Here is a 26,129-nt window from a genome sequence, read left to right as displayed (position 1 = left end):
CTGGAGTTCTATTGGTATGTTGATATGATATGAGAATATTCTATAATTCTATAATATTCTAGCTAAATGTCAGTGTTTTTAGTAGGCCTCTGTCTTGGGACTGTGACCTTCACCAGAGTTTCTCTAGAGGTATAGTTTGTTTCCCTCCTTCCCTTTACTTCTTTTCCTGGCTACTGACTCCTAATGCCTGTTTATTCTCATAGGTGGAACAGGGAGAGTAAGGAAACTAGGATGGGAGAATGTTCTTTCCTAATTGGGATGAGGCTCTGGCAAAGTCTTTTTTCCTGGACAGTAAGCCTTTGTTGTACAGAACACTCTGGACATATTTGCAATGATTATCTTCTTTCCTTGCCAGAGCTAAGAGGGAATCTTTTTCTGATCTTCACAGAGAGCATGGAAAGGTTCCTTGAAATCAAGTTCACAGAAATATGGGAGCCCTCTAAGACTGTGGTCCTCAAGAATTTCTCTCTGTCTTGCCAGCCCACACTCAGCCTTGGTCAGTTTATCAATACTACTGCCTTCTGGGCCTTCTGGAATAACTCAGAATAATCTTCCTCCTTTAAGATCAGCTGACTGAGGATGCCTGGGTGGCTCAGTGGTTGAGCCTCTGCCTTTGGCTCTCCAATATTACTGCATAAGCAACCCCATCAGTTTATGGCACCAGTGACTTCCATTCTAGGTAAACAGATCTTGGCTCTGACTCTTTGGATGGTCTTGTTTCTCCAGATTTCAGGGTAGTTTATTCAGCATAGGCTGCTGTCACAAAATACTGTAGTCTGGATTGCTTAAACAGTAGACATTTATTTTTCACAGTTGTGGAATTTGGAAAGTCCACGATAAGTTGCTGGCTGATTCAGTTCCTGGTGAGAGCCCACTTCCTGGCTTGCAAATATCAGCCTTCTTACTCTGTCCTCACCTGGCTCTGGTCTTTCTTCTCATCATTATGATATTAATCCCATCAAGGGGGCTCCACCCTCATGACTTCAACTAAATCTAGTTACTTCCCAAAGGACCCACTTTCAAATATCATCATGTTGAGATTAGAGCCTCAGCATAAATTTTGGAGGGATGCAGTCCAGTCCATAGTGCATGTAAACTCAGTGTTCTGATAGGTCTAAGAAAGGTCATCGATTTTAGGTCTGTTCAGCTTTGTTGTTTAAGAGAACAATAATGATGTCCAAGCTCTTTAAATACAGGGCTGATAAAAAAAAAATACAGGGCTGATGCTTTTCTTATTTGCTAATATATGTGTCTGTGCGTCCAAGACTCTAAATTTAACTTTTTTTTTTAAGATTTATTTATTTATTTGAGAGAGAGAGCATGAACAGGAGGGGTAGAGGGAGAGGGAGAGGGAATCTCAAGCAGACTCCATGCTGAGCATGGAGCCTGACACAGGACTCAATCTCATGACATCTCTCATAATGACCTGAGCTGAGACCAAAAGTCTAACCCTTAACTAACTTTACCATCTTCCGCATCCCATGTCTCTGAATTTCCCTTTAGAAACAGATTTCATCACTGCTTTATTACTTTCCATTTGTGTAGGACATCATGTATGAAAAATGAACAATTTTTGACTTAGAAGGATTACCTGTCTACAGAGTGTGACTACATTTGTTTCTGCAGGTAGAAATGAGCACTAGACTGAATATTATTGAGAAAACAGGAAGTTGGATTTTAGTCCATGTAGGGAGTTGTTTATCTCTGACTTACCCTGTATCCTAAGCTGGAGACCCTCAGATTTCTGATATAGAACGTGTGGAAGCTTAGAACTAAAGTTTTGTCTTTAACCCTCTGAAATTGTAAAAAGATCTGCTCAGATGCTTCTGAAGATTCTCTTCAGAAAGATTTACTTCAGAGAAAGTAAAGGGTCTCATAGGTACGGTCCACTTCCTTAAGTTTTCTTTTTCTCCCAGATCTTGGACATTCTATGTTTTATTGTCTTTTAGCACTTCATTCCTTGTTTTTCATTGTGTACAGCTTTTCTAGCAGGATTGTTCAGAATTTCCTGACTAGGAAATTGGTAGTGGTAGGACCACTACCATAATATGATTATTTTTTTAATCTAGAAGTTATTTTTTATCTCAATAAAACCTTAGTCTTCCAGAAAACTGGACATATATTATCCTAATATAAATTTAAATGTAATGACCTGTCCACGTATCTTCCATAAAACAATTTATTGCTGTCTCTGAACAATAGTTACGAACTATAGCCAAGGTTGTATCTTTCATGTGCTTTTTCACTCTTGCCATTTGATCTTGCCATCTTGAGAATTGAAACCTTTCTATGCTAAAAGGGCTAAAACAGTGTACTTTACAACTTGGTGTCTCCACAGATTCTAATAAAATGGCCAAGACAGGAGACCTTACTGATATCTTGCCAGTAATTTGGTATCCCTTCAAACAAGTATTTTAAAGATAGTGAATATTTTCAGAGAGGGGTGGTAGAAACTGATTTTATTTGAATAAAATTCTATATTTTTGTTTTGAAATTCAAGATTTATCATATACACAGAACAAACCTGTGTAATATGCTTTCTGTACTCTCATTGCTATTTCTTTATTACAAAAAATGAATGACATTCACTGTTACTTAAGAGAGAATCTGCATTTATACATATAGTTACAATAGTCTTGTTCAACGTATGTTTAAAAGTTATTCTTATTTGGATTTATGTTAGCAAGTTCCTCACTTTTCAGGAGTTCATATTTTTTTCTTCACTTTTCTTTTGCATTTGTGGGTTTTTAAGACAAGACAACCTCTTGGGAGGTACACTGACACACTTGGTAAATATTTATAACCAACATCATAAAACAAAGGGCTGACTTCCATTAGACAGAATGATGTTATGTGCATTTAGTGTCTGCATGTTAGCTGATTGTGTCCAAATGAGTTATATTTGGAAATAGGTCATATGTAAGTCACATGAATTCTCATAACAGAGAGGTCAGGGGATTTGCATGTTTGCCTGCTTGTCATGTTGAATTTATATTAGTATTGCTGTTCATTTTGATGGGAGCAAAACCAATTTTGATGTAATTACATAGCCTGCTGTATAGCTACATGTAAGTGGTCCCATGTTTCTGATTTATTACAGAAGTGTTTTGGATCCCCTTATGAACTGCCATATGGGCATTTTCCTTTATGCATCTTGACTTTTATAGATGAGTTGCTCAATTAATATTTATAAAATATATTAATGCTATTACATCTCTTCATAAACTTTAGAATCATTATAGAAATACTGAAAACCTTGTGAAAAACTTTAATTCATTGACTCCATAAATTATCCTGGTTAGAATACATTTCTAAATCATCTATGAATAATACCTCATTGAGTTTGAAAATCATCAAGCCTCAAAGAAAAGAAAAATTAAGGCCTTTTGATTTTTGTCACATAAGACACATCACCTTACTTCCTCTTGTAGATATTTCATACATTTGATAAAATACAGGTATATTCTTTTACATTTTCCATCTATTAGGAGGTTATCATTTTATGCAAGAGTTCTATTGATTATCGAACATTTTTCTTTTATTTTTATTCTACTTCAATAAGTTTGAGAAAATGTTAAGCTTTTAGAGCAACCCTTTTGTCTATAGAAGTTAACTGGTAGAGCTATGTTCAGCAATCATCTAAGTTGCATTACTCTCAATGTGTTCAAGATTTTAAATGTAAATTATAAGAAAAATCAGAGGGAGCCTCTAATAAAATATCAAGCTTCCTCTCGGGTGAGTTGTTTGCTTTCATATTCTGTTAGAGTGAGGCCTGTTGATAGTCTAGCTAAATTATGTGCTCTGGAGTCAGAAAAGCCTGGGATTAAATCTTTACTCTGCTACTTCTTAGCTGTGTGGCTTTAGGCACACAACCTCTATAATTTTCATTATCCTCAGCTTTAAAGTAGGTATCAAAATGACTACTTCACAGGGTTCATGGAAATATTACAGCTGCGTAATATATTTCTTCTGTACTGATGCCAAGACACAGAGTTGCACACTGAAGATCTTTAGATTGATAACACAGAACTCATTTGCTACTTGTTTCTCTTTTTGGAAGTTAGCCCCAATGAACCCCTCTCCTAAAATCTTTTCCTTCTCTGAAAAGTTTTGCAGTAATGCAAGAAGGGGTAAAGAGCATGGTTTACTAACAAGCTAGAAAAATTTTCAAAGCCAGCTGAAGACCAAAAGTACAGATTGGCTTGGCATCATGCATTAGAAATGCAGGTTCCAGGGTCTCACTCACAGTTTTAGTGCATGAGGTGCAGGGTCTAGAAATTGCATTTTTAAACAGCTCCTCAAGTGATTGTGACAGACACCAAAGTTCTGAATCTATAATAAAAGGGGAGACAAATATCCACATAGTAAAATTATGTTTTTAAAAGAACAATTGAAATCCATATGTTCTTTTCTTAAAAATTTATTTCATTGTTTTAAAGATGTGTTTATTTATTTAGAGAGAAAGTGAACAGGGGATGCGGGGAGAGGGACAAAGGGAGAGGGAGAAAGAAAATCTCAAGCAGACTCTCCACTAAGGATGGAGCCTGGTATATGGATGGATCCCACAACCCTGAGATCAGGACCTGAGCTGAAATCAAGAGTTGGACACTTAAGTGATTGAGCCACCCAGGCACCTCTAAATACTTTTATTAATTGTGATGGTATGAAAAAAATCTTCATAGCCAATTGAGGAATACCTCTTAGGCAAAGGAAATACATTTGAAACCTGATAGTATACCTAGAACTTTTCATTTATAAGGTAATGTAACATTAACCCTGTGCCTCATTCACTAGCATTCTGAAATACAGAATTTCACAGCAAAATCTTTGTTGTTATCTCATGTATTGAAAATATTTCAACATGGGGAGCAAGATAAGACAAATATTATTGTTTAGTTAGATAATAATTAATAGTAATGTACATATTCCCCCGATGACATTAATACTAGAAAGCTATTGAAGGTATCCAGAGCATTACAAAATGATGCTCTGCCTACTTTGTCACTTCCCATGTCTACATTTTACTTCATTTTACTAATTATTATAAAATCAATACATGTTTATTTTTAAAAATCCCAAGTATGACTGGAATGTGCTAAAAATCCCTACCCCCCACCTCACAAGTTCCCTTGTCCTTTGTAAGAAAAAACTGCTTAAAATTTTGAATGTGCGAAGATATTTTTATTACACTTATAAGCTAAGCACCTTATATTTCTTCTTTATGTTCTTGAATTTTAAATAACTCATAAATCGATCAGGTAAAATGTAAAAGATTGCCATTTGTAGACCTCCTCATTGCACTTACGTGTCTGTTGCCACTACCACTTTGCATCTTTTCTCCTAATCCTTTAAGATGTTGAGATCATCATAGTGGCATCTATCTAAATCTGTGAATGTACATTAATGTTGGGAAAATGTGAGATCTTTTGGACGGTTATCTAATTCATCATCCAGCTGTTCACTGAAAGAAATCACAATTAGCCTGCCAGTGGCACCCAGAAAAATAGAGTCAAAATGTAAGAGGGTCTGATTAGGATTGAATGCTGATGGCCTCAACCCTGTATGCACATTCCCCTGCTTTGGAGGGCTGATGAACACTCATGTACATGCACGTGCACCCCAGTGCCCAGAGTATAAAATTTTGACTAGTGGGAAGAATGGAGCTTTCTAGAAGGGTCTGGTTACCAGAGTTAAAATATCTGTGGGCTTAAACAGTATTTTCCTATTTATGTTGTAGGAAACAGTAGCTAGGAGTTTGGGCCTAATAGTTTAAACCATACTGGATAACTATCTGTCATGGGAGATGTAGTACACGTTCGTACATTCACATTCAACATGCTGAGAGAGGTTCTGTAATTGAGAAACCTTTTGAACTTTGTTTTGTTTTTAAGTTCAATCTTTCCCAAAGGTACATGTCTGACAAATATTTTATTGTGAACCACTATGAGCCGAGCCATGTCCCAGGTACTATGGATGGAGGCCCCCAGAGGTCCTTGCTTTGATGGAGCCGGTCTTCTAGTGGGATAAGATAAACCAATAAACAATAATCAAAGGAAAGAGGACCTCATTACTTTGTGCTATCCAAATTATGAGTAATATGATGAAAATAAAATGGGAAGATAAGACGCAGGGGGTATGCCAGGTACACTGACTAGAAAGAGTCTGACTTAGGTGGTAATATCCTGAGCAAGGCCTGAAATGGCAAGAGGAGCTGCCTGTGCAGAGAACCTTCAGAGCAGTATGGACAGCTGATGCAAAAGCCCTATGCAGGGCAGCGCTTGGTTGTTCCAGGCTGGACAATGTAATGAAAGCGTAATGGAGGGTGTTGTCAAAGACTATATGTTTGATAAGGAGCTTGGATTTTGATCTAAGTGGTAAATGAAACAATGGCAGTAGGGGAGAGGTGGCCCGGTTTAATTTACCTTTAAAATTTTTCCTGACTGCTCAGGGGGTAGAGATTAGGGCTGTGAATTGGGATGGTCATAGAGAACAGGAGATCAAAAAAGTAAGGAGAAGGTCCCTGAGGTAGTTTGGGTGAGGGATGCCTTGTGGAACTGGGTGGTCATTGGTGAGATGAAGACACATGCCCAGACTTTGGGTATAGTTTGGAGGGTCTCTCAGAACTGCCTGTGGTGCTTGAGCTTGAGAATTGGGTATATGGAGTAGTGGTGGGTGGTGGCAGGAACTAGAGAATTGGTTGATAAGGGGAGTCAAATAAAATTAATTTGACTCTTTTAAAAAAATATGTTTGGTAAATGCTGGTAAAGAGGTATTTGTGAACTAGAAAGAAAAACAGGTAAATAAGTAGACTCCCTGTGTAGGGATATTACAAGTGTGTTTGCCTTTGCCTTGTGCAGCCTACATGAGGTTGACCTTATACGCTAGTCCAGTCATGCTCAGCACACCTACCAAGAGCTTTCTTTTTTCTTTCTCTCTCTCATTTTTTTTTTTTTTAAAGATTTTAGTTACTTATTTGAGAGGGAGAAGCAGACTCCCTGCAGAGCAGAGAGCCTACCCTAGATCTCAATCCCAGGACTTGAGCCGAAAGGCAGCTGCTTAACCTACTGAACCACTCAGGTGCCCCAGTTTTCTACCCTTCTGACCTTTAATTCCTCATCTGCACTTTGTGCTAGCAGAGCATCATTCTCAAGGTCTTTCTAGCTTTCAAATTCTAGAGTCTGTAAGTCCAATTACAGGTCTTTCCAAATTATTATTGCTTCCAATTTCCCTTAACAATTTTTTTAATACGGGTGCTTTTGTTTTATTATTGTTTTATTAAATAACTTTGATGTGAAGCAGTTCCTAACATGCCTGGCAGTACTGTGAAGTTGGAACAGCCTATTATCAGAGTGCTCTGAATAGAGCGTTGGGAGGTACTTTTGTTTATGTTAATAAGAGGAGAAAATGAAACTAGAGAAACATGTCCTAACTTTTATCATTCATCAGTGATGGGGGCAGCTTCTTTGCTGAATCAGATCCTGCTTCTTGAATCCTGGAAGAGGATTTTCTCAATTTTTTTGGTGCCGTTTACAATGTTAATACCTTTTAAGTTTAATTTGAACTTTATAGAAACAAAGTTTATTGAGGGTGTCATTGTTGAAAGCTGGTTTAGTGGGAAGGTGGAATTTCAACTACTCTCAATATAAAGAAAAGCCTGAGCAATTGTATCTCCTACGGATGGAGGGACATTATTATGTAACTGGGTATATAAAAATACGATTTTCTTGAAGAAAGTAGCCATTTTTACAGTAAAGAAAGGAAGTCAGACATTGCCCATGGATGTTTCTAGGTCACAGAGTGAAACGGATATTCTCCAGGTGCATTGATTTCCTTCTCCCTTTTCTTTCAGGGCTTTTCAGGAAATGCAAATGCAGACAGTGTTGTGTACTACAGACTTCAGCCTTCTATCAAAGCCCGATTTCTGCGCTTCATCCCTTTAGAGTGGAACCCCAGGGGCAGAATTGGAATGCGGATCGAGGTGTTCGGATGTGCATACAGTAAGTGTTTATCTAACACACTGACATAGGTATCAAAGGAGATGTTTTGAAAGCCAACCTGCATGCTGAAGTTGACTTTATAGCTATGTAAAGAGATATAAAAACAGGAATGATTTTTGTAGAAAGCTTTTTTCTGCCCATACATGGCAATATTGACTTTAACATTTAGCTTTATATTTTAAGTCAGAAATGGAAGCATTTTATAGATAGATTGATCCATACGGAGATAGATAGATACAGATACCTGTTTATAGACATATGTGAATCTATTTATCCAAATTTAATATTATTAACTAGACCCTGATTTCAAATATTAGAGTTTTTCCCCCCATGGGCTATAGTTGATGATGTTTCACTTAGGCATTCTGAGTTTAATAAAAGATATAGTGTTCCATTAACCAGTCAAATGTTAGGACACCAAAGAATGTCTCTCTAGCCTAAAAATAATATGCCGTGTAACTCACTTATAAACGTGCTGTGCCTTCAGCATAAATTCATAGGAAAGATAAAGACCTCTGCCAAAATATAAAATGTGTTTGAAATACTTTCACATAAAAAATGGTAGAAACCACAGATTTCACTTCGTCTCCTCTTAATGAAGTATTTTATTATATCTTTTTGTGGGGCAGGGGCCTAAGAGTTATTGATAGCCTACCTCAAGCCACATTATCCTGTTATTTGCTCTTTTATTCTAGAACAATGAGTTAGTTAATATGATCTACAATTATCAGATAAACAGTCTGAGGTTTGGAGAGATTCAGTAATTTGCCTGGTGTCTCACACCTAGCACACAGAAGAATCCAGAAAAGAGCCTGTGACTGTTCTTCTAGTAAACGTTTAATTTTTTTAGCCACTAAAGCTTCTTTTCCACACGTATTTCATCACTTTTTGATGTAAATCAAGTTAGGTTCTGGTTCACTTTATTGGCATGAAGGGAAGGCATGTCACAGAGAGGGCAGGTAATTTGTTGATGTTATCTAAACTGTGTCAGACAGACCATGTTGTACAGACTGCAGGTCTCCTTGCAAAGATTGGTGATGTTCTCGGCACACTCCTCCACCATCAAAGGTAACTGATCAGCCTTCTGTTCTCACCAGGGCCTACAGAATAGTGATCATAGTATGATATCAATAGTACTACTAATAATAGCAATTACACTAATATTAAAAGTATTTTTTTAGAGATTTTTAAAATTTATTCATGAGACACAGAGAGAAAGAGATTCAGAAACATAAGCAGAGGGAGAAGCAGGCTCCCTGCATGAAGCTCGATGTCAGACTCAATCCCAGGACCCCGGAAACATGACCTGAGCCAAAGGCAGATGCTCAATCACTGAGCCACCCAGGTGCCCCAATAGTATTAGAAATAGCAACGTTTTCTTGAGTACTTACTATATGTCTAGCATTATATTCACAGTTAGTTTATAATTTTTTTAAAAGTCCAGGTAAATATTATTAGATAACTGTTGCATTCTCCCACTTTGAAAATGAGGAGGCTAAAAGTTCAGGGAGGATGGCTTGCATAAGCCACACTGATAGGAAGTGACTGAGCTGGGTTCACAGCCAGGTCTGCATACTGAACCCAAGTACAGACTCAGGCTCCCTCCAGCTGTTAAATCACAGAGATGAATTGGGCAGCTTACTCTTAGTCTTCCCACTTCTTCTCTTGGCCTCAACAGTTTAGCTGAGCTGCTCCTATTATGTATTAGCTCCTCCTTTGCAATGATCCATTTGAATAAAATCATCCTTTAAAAAAAAATATGCCACCTTGAATTGCAGTTCTGGAACGCAGAACCAAGGCAGTCGGTCTCATTTGTCTTTGGATCATAGAGTTTAGCAAAGCCTGTGCTACACAGTGGATAATTAGCAAAACATATTTCAAGTGGTTCCTATTTATAGTTCCATTCTCTACTTAGAGCATCTACCTTGCAAAATATTTATCACAGTACAAAAATAGCTAACAGTTTTTGAGCACTTTACTCTGTCAGATATAGTTTTTATAGACTTTCTAACTTAATCCTAAAAATCAACCCATCTAATAGAGTCTTAGAAATATTAAGCAATTTTCCCAGTCATACATACTTAATACACATCCAATCTAGGATGTAAATTCAACATTAGTTGAACAAGACTGTTGACACTGTTCTTCCAAAACTAAGGCACCACTCATGATGTCCCCATGGTCGTGACTGCTGAGGAATAGGTTCCTCTGTGTTCTCTCTGCCACGCGCTTCATGATGACTCAAATCTCCCTCTGCTTTCATTGATCTGCAACCCTAGGAAACCGTCTTTTTCCTGTGGCTTCAGCTGCTTTCTCTTGCAGTGAGTTCGCTGTCCACGCATTTAACCAGCCACCACTTCTCACTGATCCACTGTTGAAGTAGCTTTTCCGACGGCCAATAAGACTTTAAATTCAAACACTTTAAATTAAACCCTGTTAAAGGGTACGACAGGACTCATTGTAAAATGACTGTTGTATAATATGGGATAAGAGAAAAACATAACAATGGAAAAATACTCTCGTAGACAACCTAAAATAACCTCAAGATAGGTCAGGTGTCAGTGCTTTATGGGAGAGTCTTTGATCAAATGGACTTCAGTTCTTGGGTTATACTTCTATTTTCCACCTGTTCTTAGCATCAGCCTTGCAGAATATGAATTTACTAAAGCATGATTGTATGTAACCATCATATATTAAATAGTTAATATGTATCAGTTGTTTCCTTTCTAGGCATTTTCTGATTGAGTCCTAACAATACAGTGAAGTATGAATAGCTTGAATATTACCATTTTATTCAGGAGTAAGAGGAGAGGGACAGAACTGTCTGTTGAACGAGCCCTGTGGCTTGCTCTGGGTTGCCTGGAACAGAAATAGGTGGCACCACTAGCTTCCTTGTCCTCAGAAGGAAGAGCTGCAGGTGCTATCAGCACAAGAACAAAGCTGCAGGATTTTGTCTGCAATTCCCCTGAACGGCCCAGATCAAAGATCAGCCTGGATTTTCTTCAGATATATAAGGCCATTCTCCTAAACTCTATATAAAAAGGAGAGGTGGTGTTAGAAGTGGTCAGGGTTTCCCTCCTGGATCACAGTCACAGACTACCTCTCCATGCTGGCAGTTAAGTGAACCTCTTGTGAAGGCCTGGAGGACTGCATGCGCCCCACTGGCCTGTGTGTCCATGGCACTTACACCAACTTAATGTGACTCTTGGGCTTTGCCTGAGCCACTCACTTAAGAGTGGTGTATACCAGGATGCTTCAAGTCTCTTGATGTGGGATAGAGTGAACCTTAGAGAAATTAAGAACTTTGTCCAGAATTACACAGATTGCATGTGTTAGATCTAAGATTTAAATTCACATCCGTTACTTTCCAAAGCCTGTGCTCTTGACACATCTATATGAATCATACATGCATTCACCTTTTAAGTATTTATTGACACTTGGTGAAAGAGAACTCTACTAGGTATTGGGTGTAGGGATAAATTCTAAAATAATGGCTATTTCTTAATGGGAATTATTATTATATATAATTTTTTTGCATCTTAATTCTAGGTTTATTCAATACAGTCCTTTCACTCTACACAAGGCACAAATGCAACATTATTTAAAATGCCACAAAGTTACAAAAATCAAGACAAAATTGATAGTACTGATGTTCAGTAAAAGCCAAGTCAGCAATGTACCTGTTGCCAAGGTAACCCACAAGACTACTATGTATAACGTTCAGCAGGGGGATCTATGATGACCCTACAGAGCTGGCTCTCAGCTTGCTTGTTAACTTAAGTGAGAGAAAGGGAGATCTGGGTTGTGGGTTGTGTGCATGAGTTCATGTAAAAACAGAACCATTTATGGCAACTAACATGGAATGTTTGACCCTACAGGTCAGAAGAGGCAATGTCATAAGAATTCTACAGACTCAATGTAAAACACTGTATCATGAGTGTAGGATAAGAGGAATAAAGTGATTGATAAATTGAGATTAGTATAAATGTTCATAGCAAGAGGTTTGAAACTAAAATGCAGATATTTTCACATGGGAGCCTTGGAGGTTAGTCCAAACAGGAGAAGGGGCATACCCTCATCGAGAGAAGAGAATTGCTTGGAGGATGGTTTGTATTTGAGAATGGTCATTTAGGCTGAAAGGGCACACACATTGGAGGTGGCAGCTCAATTGGGAGGTCTCTGATCTCATGTGTGCAAGTGACAGTGGAACCTCGTACCAGAGGACCAGCAATCAGGAGAGAGGGTTCTCTTGAGTCAAATCAGACTCAAATATACTGAGGATGTTGAATGAAGGGAACTTAGTGATTACATGGGAGGATCCTTGCGTTATAAGATTGGAATAAGCATCTGGAAAGTGGTGCCGTTTGCTAGGAGGGCCAGTGGAGAGAGAATGAATGAGCTCCAAAAGGGCACACGGGAGATAATTCCATTGCTGACTCGTTGAATGCATGCCTAGGGAATACAAAAGGTTGGAACTCTAAACCCTCTCAGTCGAAGGTATATAATTGAAACCTATATGAATATCATTGTTATTAAATCATAAGTTTCTACGTACTGCATTACTCTTAAGAATAGAAGTATAAAGTGCTGTGTTTGGACAACTACTCCTGTCTCTGAAAAGGAGAGATGCACTTCTATCATAACCAAAGTGGGTTCTTTACATTGTTTTTCAGGGATCATGCATTTGTATGCTGGGCCCCCCTTGTGTCTTATGTGTGTGTTCACCGAAGTTATAGGTGCAAAAGCTGCTCCTATGAATATTGCAGGGACGGTGGCTATTGTGAGAGCCACACATAATTTTATTACCCTCTGTCCGGGTGAGTTAGGCCAGTAACTTGTTACGAAGGAACATCAAGTGAATGGAAAATCCATATCAAAGAGCATGTTCTACTTTTATGTTGGGAAACTTGGAAGTTGTTTCCTGAGTAATGAGAGTAGTAGAAGCTAAATTTTATGGGTTCAAAGAGAAAGTATAAATTTCAGATGTCTTGGCCATAGCAGCCATGAAACATGTTTATAGAACTAAACAAGAGATGTAGGTAAGGAAATAACTTGTGGAAGAAAGAAAAAGAAGAGAAAATGTTTGACAGTAAAGAAATACCACTCTATGAAATGTCCCAAAAGAAAGTAAACAATGGTAAACAGAGGCAGAGAGAAAGGGTACAAGACTGAGTGGAAATGACTGTGTCTGAGATGTCCTTCGGAAGTGGCAGTGAAGCCACAGGAGATGTTATTATTTAATTGTGGATTGGGATCCCTGGGTGGTGCAGCGGTTTAGCGCCTGCCTTTGGCCCAGGGCGTGATCCTGGAGACCCGGGATCGAATCCCATGTCGGGCTCCCGGTGCATGGAGCCTGCTTCTCCCTCTGCCTGTGACTCTCCCTCCCTCTCTCTCTCTGTGTGACTATCATAAATAAATAAAAATTAAAAAAAAATTTAATTGTGGATGAATTGCTGCAACAACTACCCTTAGTGTAAATCTGAAGCTCCTTTCATGTAGTTGTTATGTAAATGTCCTCATTTTGTGACCCCAATCCTCCTTTCCTCATCCTCAGCACAGTAAGAGCATCCAGCTATCTAGCCATATAGAACCATTTTCATTTCTTCAACATGCCATGATTTCATGATGTTTCTAGACTTGGGATCTTTGCACAGTGCCCAGGGCAATCACCACACGTGCAGCCTTCATTTCTCCACTGAGATAAGTCTTTCACTAATCACCTTTTCTCAGCAGAGAAATCACTGTCTCTGAGAACTTCCCTGACACCCCACTTTTGGGTAAGAGGACACTTTCATCTGCTCCTGGAAGAGCTTTTCTGCATGCATTATACCGTATTGTAGTCAGATGTTCCTTCTTTGTTCTGAGTCTTCTGAGTAGGTGAATGAACGAAGGGAGGCAGGGTTGGTGAGCCTCAGGAGGGCTTTTCCTGCCAAACCAGAAGCATGTGCAGCCCATGAAAGATCAGACATCTTTCAAATGAGAAGACTAGAAGAGAAGAGATATATAGAAGTATAGAAACTATGTAGAATATAGAAACTGTTATGTTTATTTGCTTAAATCCAGACTGTTTAAGAGAAAACAGTGGATTCTGTTTAACAAATGGAAGTAAGTCAACAATTACAAAACTCATGTCAACTTAAAAAAATGAAAATATGCATTTTATAATGTAAAAAATATTGAAAGCTGGAGTGACTTCTATCAGTAGACTTCAGTTTGGAAAACATATTAATAGGAAATGCAGGAAAGCAGCCTGAGAAGTGTAAGTTCTAACACTGAGAACTGAATCATTGTCTTGTGTCTCTTCAGGACTGGTTTCTTATACCACATGTCCAGTTAGGGGGAGAAATGAAAAGCAGTAAACTTTTTGGATTTACTCTAAATAATAGTTATAATTGAATTCAATGCATATTTATTAAGCAACTCCCACATGTTAACTGCTAAATACTTGACCAAGGTGAATTAAATACAGTCCCTGCACTCAGATTATTGATCAGCTAATACTGTAGCTGAGGAATCCTATTTTTTTTTTTTTTGCCAAATGTTTAAAAAGTAGGTAGATTTCTGGTTGGCCTAAAAATCAAGGAGGATAAATTCTAATTCTTTGTTAAATTTGTAGTCTTAAGATTTTAATCTGATAAGTGAGGTTATAGTAAAATTAAAATAAGGTTAGCTCTTAAATATCAGAAAAAAAGGAAACTATGAAACCCGCTGGGATTATGTCACAAGAACTCAGCAGGCTCTCAAGTGAGCAGGCTCTCACTGACCAAAAATGGAAATCTTATAGCATCAGGAAGGATAGTAACAAGAGTTTTGCCACATATTAAATATGTTTAAGTGAAAAGGTTCATGACAGTACTAAAAAATGAAAATCTAATTGGTTACCTATGAGAGATATGAAGGAACCAACTCATTATTTTGAAAATTGATAAATGAAGGGAAACATAAAGAATTTATCATACCTTTCCCATGTGATCTGTACTTCAAAGTAACCAAATAGAAGTCAGAGAATTTCTCTTTCAAGGTGTACTCCAGGTAATAAATAAAGAGGGAATAATAGAATTAGCATATTCCCACCTTGCAATCCTAGATAAATTAATAGACCAAGTCAGTGATTATAAAAGTTAATGAAAAGATGATTTGCTTTTCAGTACCAGTCCTAGCAGAATCATTTTTGTTGGGCTAGCTTGCTGTAGTTGTAATCCCTGGGGGAAAAAATATACTTAAGAAAACCTCCTTCAATTCAAAACAGGATGAAACTTGACAAGATTTGATTCTTGAAAGAAGGAAAGGAAGCTCTGGGAGATCCACATTTAACTGACTTTTTCTTAAAAACACATCCCAGTTTTCAGACATCATAATACTCAGGCAGAAAGCAGCCAGATTTTACTGGGCTGAGGAAGCCGAGTTCAAAGTTCAAGGTTGCCAGAGTGGTTAAAAATTGAGGGTGGAATCCTGAAAAGAAAGGGGTCAGAGAGGGAAGGCCTCAACTCCTGCACAGAAACTCTCCTTTAGTCCTTGGCTGATTTGGGAATCACACGTGCCCAAGATGCGATACCAAGGAGCCCAGATGAAAGCAGGATGGGAGAGGTCAGGTGCTAAAGACTTCAGCATCTATCTAGTGCCTGGAGGAACACCTTTGGAAAAAAATAGAGTCCTGCCAATCTAGAGGGACTTGTTAAATATCTTGGGCTTTTTATTTTATTGAGAAAGCACAATTTACTGACAGATATCCTAATAACTCTGCCAGGATCCTCACAACTGCTCTGAGTAACTGCCTCTTGAGGGTGCTACCTCCAATTTTATATATATATAAATATATATATTTTTAATTTATATAAATTATATATTTATATATAATTATATTATAAATATAATATATTATAAAAGTATAATATAATATAATTATACTTATAATATAATAATTTATATTTATAATATAACTATATATTATAGTTATATTTATAAATTATAAAATAAAAAAATAAAAAAATATAAATTATAAAATAGTTATATTATAGTTATATTATAGTTAATAGTTATTATAGTTATATTTATAATTTATAAATTATAACTCATTTATATTTGTTATAATAATTTATAATTATATTATAATATAATGTTTGATATAATATATTTATATTATAAATATAATTAATTATATTTATATATATAAATTTTTTTATTGAAGTCGATTCGCCGACATATAGTATAATACCCAGTGCTCACCTCGTCAAGTGCCCTCCTCAGTGCTTGTAACTGGAAAGCCAGAAGGCATTCCTTTAGGAGTAAAAACCAATATGAGGACCATTTGCTATGTCCTAGAGATAAGGATGAAACCAAAGTAGACTCGTGCCAATGAAACCTAGAACCAAGCTTTCCCAGAGTCAAGATGATCTGTGGACTTCTCCCATTTCCATCCTGCTGCCTCCACCCCACCCTCCCTAGTCTCCATTCTCCTACCTCTCCTCACTTCCCCTTCCCCACCTTCTCCTTCCCTCCTGACCCTCGACATTTACAAAGGTGGGCATTTACTCAGAGTAAGTTTCATTTTCTTGAAACTGTGGTCCCCAACCAGTAGCCTAATTTAGATCTCACTGTTGAACACTGCTGTACAAGCCCTGCCCTTTCACGCTCCACTTACAGTTTAGTTTGTAAGTATATCTGTACATGTGGGATGAGTTGCTTGATCTCTTTCTTTTCCTTCAGATTGGGGGATCCATGAAGACAGAATATGTTCACTGTTGCAACACCAGCTCTACTACTGGCTGGCTCTACACCAGCCAGTCCTACTCTAGGACTCGGCATAGTAAATGTTCAGTAACTATTTGCTAAATGGATGAACTAAGAAAAACATCCAGTTAGCCAGGATAAAAACTGAAAAATGAATAAATGTATAAAAGCCACAGATGTATTACACATACAGTAGCAGTCAATTAAAGAACCGTGAGATGACTATATGAGATTTCGAATGTTAGTTATTACTAAAAAGATAATAACAGCATATAAAATATGTAATAAATGAGGCTTTTTGATGATTGCATTTGAAACCCACAGCTTCTTGTGTGGAATAAGAAATTGGACTTTTTATCCACGTATTCCAAATAAGGAAATTGAGACTCAGCATTTAAGTGACTTCTGAGGCATTATGAAAGTTACAAACAAATATTAGAAACAGAAATACAGCTTATGCCCTCCTGTGACACACTCCAGTGTCCTTGATGCAGTAGGTGTTATCCCTTTCAAATCTATTAAAAAGGTTAGTTTAGACAGATATTTAAGTGGCAGCGATCTTGTTTGTTCATATAACCTCCTGGAGTGTTATCACTGATCTTAATTCAGTCTATTTAAAACCATGATAGTAAAGTCACCTTTTCCCTGTGGCTATATGCAGCACTTGATCCTGTACCATCTTCCTTTTTATTGTATTAATTCTGGTTGTTTTATACTTAAAAGTCCCTTAAATCATTCTGTGTTTCTTGACACTACTATGCAAAAATAGTACAACCTATTTCCTGTTGATTTCTCAAGTGCTTGGTCTCTCCTTGCCATCTCTTAAAACCCATTTCAGTAATGCAGATCTCAAGTGCCAATACATCATGCTGTTGCTTTCATATTTCACCGTATAATAGTTTAACGGCGACTCAGTCTGATTTATATTTCTTAGAAGTCAAAATTGGACCTCTGTTTGTTTAGAAATTTGTAAGTACTAATTTTCAAATAAAGAAGCAGAGTGCCCAATACTGGAGCTTGTCTGTTTGTTTAGCCCAGAAGAGTTTGGTCCATTGTTCTTTCTCCATTTTGAGCAATTTTTTTTTCTATTTATATTTTGGGGTGCTTCCCACAGAATTAATAGAAGGCTCTCGTGTCTTTTTCAGGAACTCTTTGATGACCTTTAATAAGGTCAATTTTCTGTACTAAAAGATTTGTTTTGCAACTCATGCATTTCCTATCCAGGTTTTCTCTTTTACGTTTCTTAGCCAATGGACCTCATCAGTGATGCGGTGATTCACAGTTTAATTCACAGAACCAATTTCTCCCCAAAACATCTTTCAGGACAACCCACTACCACCTCCATAGTTTTCTGCAGCTATCACTTACAGGGTACATAAATACATTTGTTTTCCGTGGTACAATTCAATATGCAATGAGCTTATTCACTTTCAGAGAAAAGGTCTCTTTAACCTTCTTGTTCTTCTTGTCAGATAATCCTCATGCTGTCATCTGCTCAGGTTCACTCAGGAATCTGTTTTCCTGGGTGTGGTTCTCAGTTTATGGAAACCCCAAGAGATTCTTCTCAGTTGATTCTAACATGAATGGGCCATGGAGCTCAGTTAAGAAAGGATGCTGTTGTATAGGTTTTTCTTAGTAATCCACTTAGGGAGCAGGGAGGACATTGCTTTTTCAGATAGCAACCTCACATTTTGCAAAGTCTCAAACATCTGGAGCAGAAGTAGGATGAGAGAAGGCTACTGAGTCAAGTGGACGATATTATAATGAGAAGTGTGTTTGCATGTAAAATATGTACATATAGAAGAACAGTTCGCTGCTCACAGAGGTAAATCTGCAATTTAGTTGACATCCTTCTCTGAGGCTGAGTGGATCACGTCCTCCTGCAGATGTTAGAAATCATTTGGACCCAGCCCCAATGCAGAAAGCAAAGCTCCAACCGCTGGCATGAAAAAAATCACATCTTGGGGATGTGCATCTTTTCCATTAGAATGGAAGCTCCTTGGGAAAAAATATGCTTTGTATTTATGCATTGCTGTATCTTCCACTGTTCACAGGGAGCTGTCCATAAATACGTGCTTGCAGAAAGGAGCGCGGAATACACATTGCAGCAATGCCACTTCTGACACAACTCCCTGAAAGAAATTTGAATATTTTCTATTGGAAAACTTTCATTCCACGGGAGATTGTATTTCTGAATCATGCAAATAAAGCAGTCTATACCTCTTTCCTGGGGTTGCAAGGAGAATTGATATGAGAGTAGGGCCTATAGTCTTTGTGAGTCTGTTCTTTCCTTGGTGCCTGCTATAAATGAGAAGATTTGAGATGGAGGTATTCACTGAGGAGGATTCAGGTCACCAACAATTGCCATGGTGAGTCAGCTCAGGCATTAGCTGACAGATAGAGAAAGCCACAGAACCCACAGATGGCCTCAAATCATTCTTGCTGCATAACCTGGCAGTGACATTGATAATTGAGCATTTCTCATGCTCTTCGGAAATTCATTATTTTTTAAAGAGTTTATCTTTTAAACTAAATACACCAAATGTATTTATTAAATTATTTTTACTGTGCCTCTTTCCCTGCCCAGTGTTCTAACAATAAATAACAGCATTAGCATTAGTAGTAGTTAATGTTTATGGAGTTTTAATTATGTGCCAGTAATTCTTCCAAAAATTATACAGATACACATTCATACAACAATCCTATGAAGAATATACTATTATTATTCCCATGTTATAGATAGGAAGCGGGCACAGGGGTTAAGTACCTTGTGTCATTAAGGGACCTGTAACTACATTACATGACATAGGCGCTTACATGTATGATTAAATTAAGGATCTTGAGATAGGGAGAGTAGCCTGGATTGTCCAGGTGGGCCCAGGGTAATCACAAGGGTCTTTATAAGAGGGAGATGAGAAGATCAGTCAGAGAAGAAGAGCGAAAACAAGGTGAGGGATTTGAAGATACTATGATACAAGTCCTATACGTGAAGGAAGGAGTCATGAACCAAGGAATGTGGATGGTCTCTAGAACATAGGAAAGAGGAAGAAAGGGATTATCTTCCAGAGACTTCAGAAGGAAAGCAGCTCTTGCCAACACCTTGATTTTAGGACTTTTGAATTCCAAAACTGGAAGATAAGAAATTTGTATTGTTTCACATGACCAAGTTTGTGGTCATTTGTTGCATCAATAATAGGAAACTCATACACTTGCCCAAGCTATAGTGAAGATGCAAACCCACACAGACTAGTTGTTTTAACTACTAAGCTACATTATAATAAAAATCTATTACAAATGGCTCAGAAGGGGACTAGCCTGAGGGGGATAAATGTGTCAGAACAATTTGCAACTTGTTACTAGAAAATTAGAATTTATGTCCTCCCTATAGTGAACAGGGTATGACAGGGCCACACTATTAATATTGATAGTAAACCAATCATTGAAAATATAACCTCAGTTATTAGCCTAGTAATGAGCAGATTTACCATTAGAAAAATAATTGTCAAGTAACATGTCTCCTCCTACATCTTTGGACTGTAGGTCTTTTACTGTTAAGATTTTATTAACTTCTGATTTCTAGTTTTTCTTATAGTCAATTTTCTAATACCTCTCTTTTCCTATTTATGGATTTCAACCATGTACAAAGGATTCTTTTTCTGAAAGTGTTTGACAACAAGATGAGCATAAGTGTGATTCTATTAATTGACTATTACTTTGGATGCTTATTTTAGTGTTTCTAAACAAATAAATGTTGAGTTAAATTGCTTTCATTAATGGCCTATACTTATCAAATCTTTCATAAGTTAGTTTCAGAGTTGTTATGAATCATCTTAATCATCATTTTTCTTTTGTGAGAATGTATTTGCATTGGTAGTGTTCTTTATGGAATAGTGAAAATAAATTTGCCTTGAATGTTACTGGTGATGGCTGAGACTTGAAATGTTGCTTCACCAGTCAATGATGGGAAGCCCAAATTGTACTTATCGAGTTAATAATGTTGAAAGTAAAATTTTCAAAAACAGAAAACCATGACTTTCATTCAAATACAGAATAAACACACATGAAAGATGTATTTGATTAATTAAAGAAGGAATCAGAACGATGGTAAAGCTAGTTGAAAGAAGATTCAAGAGACTGGGTGTAGATAGGAATCCAAGAAAGAATGTTGGATTACCATCACTAGGTTGGGTACATAAATGGTTAATGTCCAACAGGGCAATAAAACCATAACCCTAGAGCCATTTGTATTTCTACTGGGGAAAAAATCTACAAATTAACATGTATCTTAACAAAGTCTGGTCCTAATCTGTAATAAGTAGTAAAATCAGACATTTATTAATTCACCTGGAATTAAATAATCTTTAAATGGGCCTGTGAGGAAATAGTTCAATATGACATTGAAAGGATGTGAAGTTATGCCTTTGGATTATATCTAGTTATTCCAATTTTTCTTAACAGTGGATAAGATCATTTTCAAGAGAAACTACAAACCTATCTCTCCCACCAGCATCCTTAGAGAGCTAGATTCTGATAATGAATTCAAATTCATTCTGTCTTCCTCTTTTTATCTCAAGATTTTTTTCATATAGTTCCATATTTTCATATCATTAACTGTATGTGCCACAACACAGTGTTTTGTGATTATTGTTTAAAATTGTATGCTTTTTATATATGCTTTTTATGTTGTGTAGGTAGCTTTTTATAACAGAGACTTATATTAGACTCATTATAAGTGAGTCTTTTATCTAAAGTAATACTGTTGGGAATCATCCTGAATTTTTTCTTTCATGAAAATTCTTGTGCATATATTGCACGTATATAAGTTGTAGTTTTCCTATGCTGACATTGTACTCAGATTCTGAATTATATTTAGCTTTTTTTCCCTGAAGGAACTGTTCACACACATGCGAAGTCTGTGTTGGTGTGGCAAGAGGTTTATTGATTTCCCACTTAAACTATTTTCTTGCTTTTGACCCATTTTCAAGGCAAGCCCTGATCACTCTTCGTCCTCCTCTGAGAGTTGAATTACTGTCACCATATTTCTCAGCAATCCTCAGAGCTTCCTTTTATGACAGTGAAGAAGAGAAAGTGTTGGGAGAATATCTAGGTTTTGAGGAATTTACATGTCCTAAGAGTAATTCTAAAAGTTTATGGGGACATGTATAGGATTTGAAGACAGGTGGGGAATAGGAAGGTTATTGGGGGAGGTTTCTAGATCAGAGAACTGAATTTCCCCAACTACCGTGACTAAAGAAACACAGTCTTTTGTTAATCTCCATCAGTCTGTCATGGTTGTTTGCTTGCTAAGCAGTGTCCATTTTCATGGAATGTCAGCTCCGTGAGGGCAAGGGCCATGCTGGGAGTGATTACTCTCTTTATCTCAGCATCTAACCCAGGGCCTAACAAACGATGCGCCAAATAGATACTTGTTGAGTGAATGCCTCACGTTACTTAGGTAATATCTGTACAGTAAGAAGATAATAAGTAAGAGTGAAAGAAAGTGACCAGTGGCTTCAGTTTAAGAGATGGTTCAGTACACCATTGCTTCAGATATCAATTGTCTGATACCTTGTTCACTATTCTTTTTCTTTTGCTGATGGAAATATTCTAGGCACAAAAGCTTTAGGTGCCATGAAGGGTGAATATGACAATTATGAAAATAAGAGTGAAGAAGAGAAAAAAAGAAATAGCAGGCTAGAGTAACACAGGTTGAACCTTTACTGGAAAAAAATTCTCTTGGTAGCTAATTCCAAAAATAGACTTTATCTAAAATAAAATCATTATTATGATGGTTGCCTTTAAGCAATACATTAACTCAGAGATAACTGCATGGCTCCAAATGTGTCAGCATTTAAAGTCTGTCTTATTGAAATTTTTCTTAATTTATTGTAATCTAATAATCATAGAACACATTATTTGTATTTGACACAGAGTTATGTTTTTACCATGAACATTCATCCAGCTATATAACAAGGAATAATTGTTCAGTTAACATTATTCTTTCTACAGAAGTGCAATGTTTATTCATGTGCATTTGGTGAATGAATTCTTTATAAGCACATTAACAAGATGTGGAAAAAATCAAACCTCTGAATTTTCAAAAGATAGCTGCATAAAATAGTTGAAAATTTTTTCAGGGGGTGGTGAGTATAAATGGTTCACATTTAAAATGATAGATATTCTGAATGAAATGTATATTTGGGCATACAAGTAGCTGTAATAATTTTGTCAAATGAAACAAGATGAGTAAACTTTAATGTCATTTCATTGACTTGAAAGAGTCTGCTAACCAGTTGAAAAATAGCTTCATTGGGTTCCCCTAACCTCTTCATTTATTACATAAATGTAACTCAAGGGTAATTGCCTTAAAAAAAAACTTTGACGTGTGAAATGTAGAAAACACTGCTAGGCTTTCTGAGTATTATCAGTTCTATTTTGTGTCTGTTGTTCAGGGTGCAACTGATTTTGACAGATGTGCTGTTATGTTACTGGTATAACATGACATCTTTTTTCAGATGAACTGAATAAAAGTGATCTTGACAATGAGTAGATAAGACACTGTCAGAAAGCTTAAAAAACATGTCAATGTCATAGTTTTGATACAAATGCAGCTGAACAGCCCTTATAATATCATTAAGTGAGTGTCTTTCCAACGATGTCCTCTAAAGACAGAATGTAGTATTGCTCTTAAATATTATTACTTAGCCACAAAAATAATTGAATAAACCAAAACACAAAGGTCAATGTAATGTATACCTGAGGTGGCATTTGACGAGTCTGATATATGTATGTATGTGTATTTGTATGCAAATGTCTTATTTACAGCATATATGAGAGAATTTTGAGACACCAAAACCATTCTTGCAGGAGCTAAAAATCATGTAACTTCAACACTTCAGGAACATGATTAAAAATACTGATTGTGAAATATGCAAAGTGGTTTTATGGATATTGATCATAACGTTTTTCCTGATTTTCTTTTTTTATTGAATGAAAAGAAATAGCTTTCAATAATATGAGAAAATTAGGAATACATTTTAAGATGTAGATCATTATTTTGTAAATAGGTTAGTAAAGATTAAAATGGAATCAATTCCAGGCATCAAGAGGGAATTAGACATTGGAACTTTTGTTTTCCCTTATGACTGGCTTGGAACTGACTGTATGTGTCTCTGTGTATCCACAATGCCTTATATATTATCTATGTGTGTATAAATATCCACATATAAATATATATACACACATACACATTTAAAATGCTTTAATAAAAGTGTATTTATCCTTTAGAATGATTTTTAATGTCTGTTTCTAGGATCAGAGGTGGTTGATCTTGATGGAAAAAGTTCCCTTCTCTACAGATTTGATCAAAACTCCCTGAGCCCAGTAAAGGATGTTATTTCTTTGAAATTTAAAACTATGCAGAGTGATGGAATTCTTCTCCACCGGGAAGGGCAAAATGGAGATCACATCACATTGGAATTAAGAAGAGGAAGACTCTTTTTACTTATTAATTCAGGTAAAATTATTTGGTGAAGTGCTTGAAAATCTGGCCATTTGGGTATCATTTCAGTAATTTTATACTTTTATAGCTTCTCTTGTAACAATTAAGGTGCCTTATTTCCATATTCGAGGGCATATATGTACACCAAGTATTGCACTTTCATGTACAAAATGGTTCATATTTTGCAAATTGTACAAGACCCTCATTTGATATTTTTTACATAGTGCCAAGAGAACTACATAGCTATTTTCAAACATCATGAAGAAAGGAATGGGTCATTGAAAAATATTGAGGTAGTAAAAATAATGAGGTTGTAGCAAAGATAAAATTTACATTGCAAATGAATGTATGATGGGAAATACTAATAAAAAGAATTAACAGTGGAAGAAATTACAACAAGGTTGAGAGGATATTATATTCAAACTTCAGGTAGAGCCATACTAGTGTTTTGGATGGAATGCTAGGAAGGAGATTGCAATTATTATGAGAGATGCTGGTCCATAAGGGGAAACTTTTTTTTTTTTTTTTTAAGACTGGGAATAATGGTGCTGTTATTTTTTTCTCTTCTAAGGTGAAGCCAAACCGCCCTCCACTCACACTCTCATCAATCTCACCCTGGGCAGCCTGCTGGACGATCAGCATTGGCACTCCGTGCTCATCCAGCACGTGGGCAAACAAGTTAACTTTACAGTGGATGAGCACAGGCATCGTTTCCATGCCCAGGGGGAGTTCGGTTATCTGGACCTTGATCATGAGGTGTGATAGTTATGTTTCAATTAATACAGACTTGTATGATATATGTGTGGGGTAGCCATGCAAGAGAAAATATACTGTAGGGAGCATCCTTCCCTTCTTTCAGAGTAAATCTTGAGTCTCAGTGAAGTGTTTCCCAAGGTGACCTAACTAACAATGGCAGATTTGGGCATATACTACTGACGCTTCATCTTTCTACCTATGTTAATATACTCTTATACTGAGGGATTTTCTTTTTTACCTGAAATGTATAGTCATAGATGATCACATGTAGGAAATCGCCAAGAGATTGTATTGCCCCAAGTAAATATAGAGTAAATACATGTTTTTTTGTGTGTTTGCTATAGGGGCACCCACCCTTGAGCAGTGTAGATATATGGAGAGGTCATAGTAATGAATTGATTAATTCATTATCAGTTGATTCAGATGCACAAATAACCAATGTGTGCCCAGAAATATATATAAAACAAAATGCCATTATCACCAGCTATGTTATTAAACAGAAATTTACCATGGATATAAAGATGCATTTTTATTCATCAACCAATAAACACCAAATCCAGATGTAATTAGTAACTTGTAAGAATAATCAACGTCTAGTGTAAATGAAAACTGAATGCATGTAAATTTGTTTTCAAGTCTGCATTTTAATTTTTAAAAAATATCCATATGAAATTAGCAACATGACAGTGTAGGGTCATGAAAAGTTGATTTATCTGTGATGATTAAAACTATAGCTGCTAATCATAATTATTTAAGCAGATTATCAGTAAATCACTAAACAATATTATTGATGCCATTTTTCTTTCTAAGATCAGCTTTGGAGGGATTCCAGCACCTGGAAAATCAGTGTCATTCCCCCATAAGAATTTTCATGGGTGTCTAGAAAATCTCTATTATAATGGAGTAGATATCATTGATTTGGCCAAGCGACAAAAACCAGAGATCATTGCTATGGTAAGAGAATCTTTATGTAAATGAATAAGTGAAACTATGTTATTTTTCCATATAATGAAATTGCTCTACTTTGGATTCCCACTTGATATGATGTTTTAGAGATTACTCTTTTAAAAATTTTCTCTGCTCAGAGAATATGCATGGAGGCGATTAATTGTATCTAAAGGAATTGTAATACACAGGGTATGATT

The 26,129-nt window shown here is 36.6% G+C and overlaps 1 protein-coding gene across 1 annotated transcript in view; it reads left to right on the top strand.

Annotated features, from left to right (window-relative positions):
- CNTNAP4 (contactin associated protein family member 4) overlaps positions 1–26,129 on the top strand; it is a 241,399-nt gene that overhangs the window by 115,978 nt on the left and 99,292 nt on the right. Inside the window, exons 4-7 of the mRNA XM_025426897.3 lie at positions 7,850–7,997; positions 24,040–24,243; positions 24,800–24,984; positions 25,795–25,938. Coding sequence (XP_025282682.3) covers positions 7,850–7,997; positions 24,040–24,243; positions 24,800–24,984; positions 25,795–25,938 — 681 coding nt within the window. The remainder of the gene's footprint in view (positions 1–7,849; positions 7,998–24,039; positions 24,244–24,799; positions 24,985–25,794; positions 25,939–26,129) is intronic.

The sequence above is a fragment of the Canis lupus genome, chromosome 5 (genome assembly GCF_003254725.2).
Source record: "Canis lupus dingo isolate Sandy chromosome 5, ASM325472v2, whole genome shotgun sequence".
NCBI lineage: Eukaryota > Metazoa > Chordata > Mammalia > Carnivora > Canidae > Canis > Canis lupus.
This window is presented reverse-complemented; position numbering and strand designations above follow the sequence as displayed.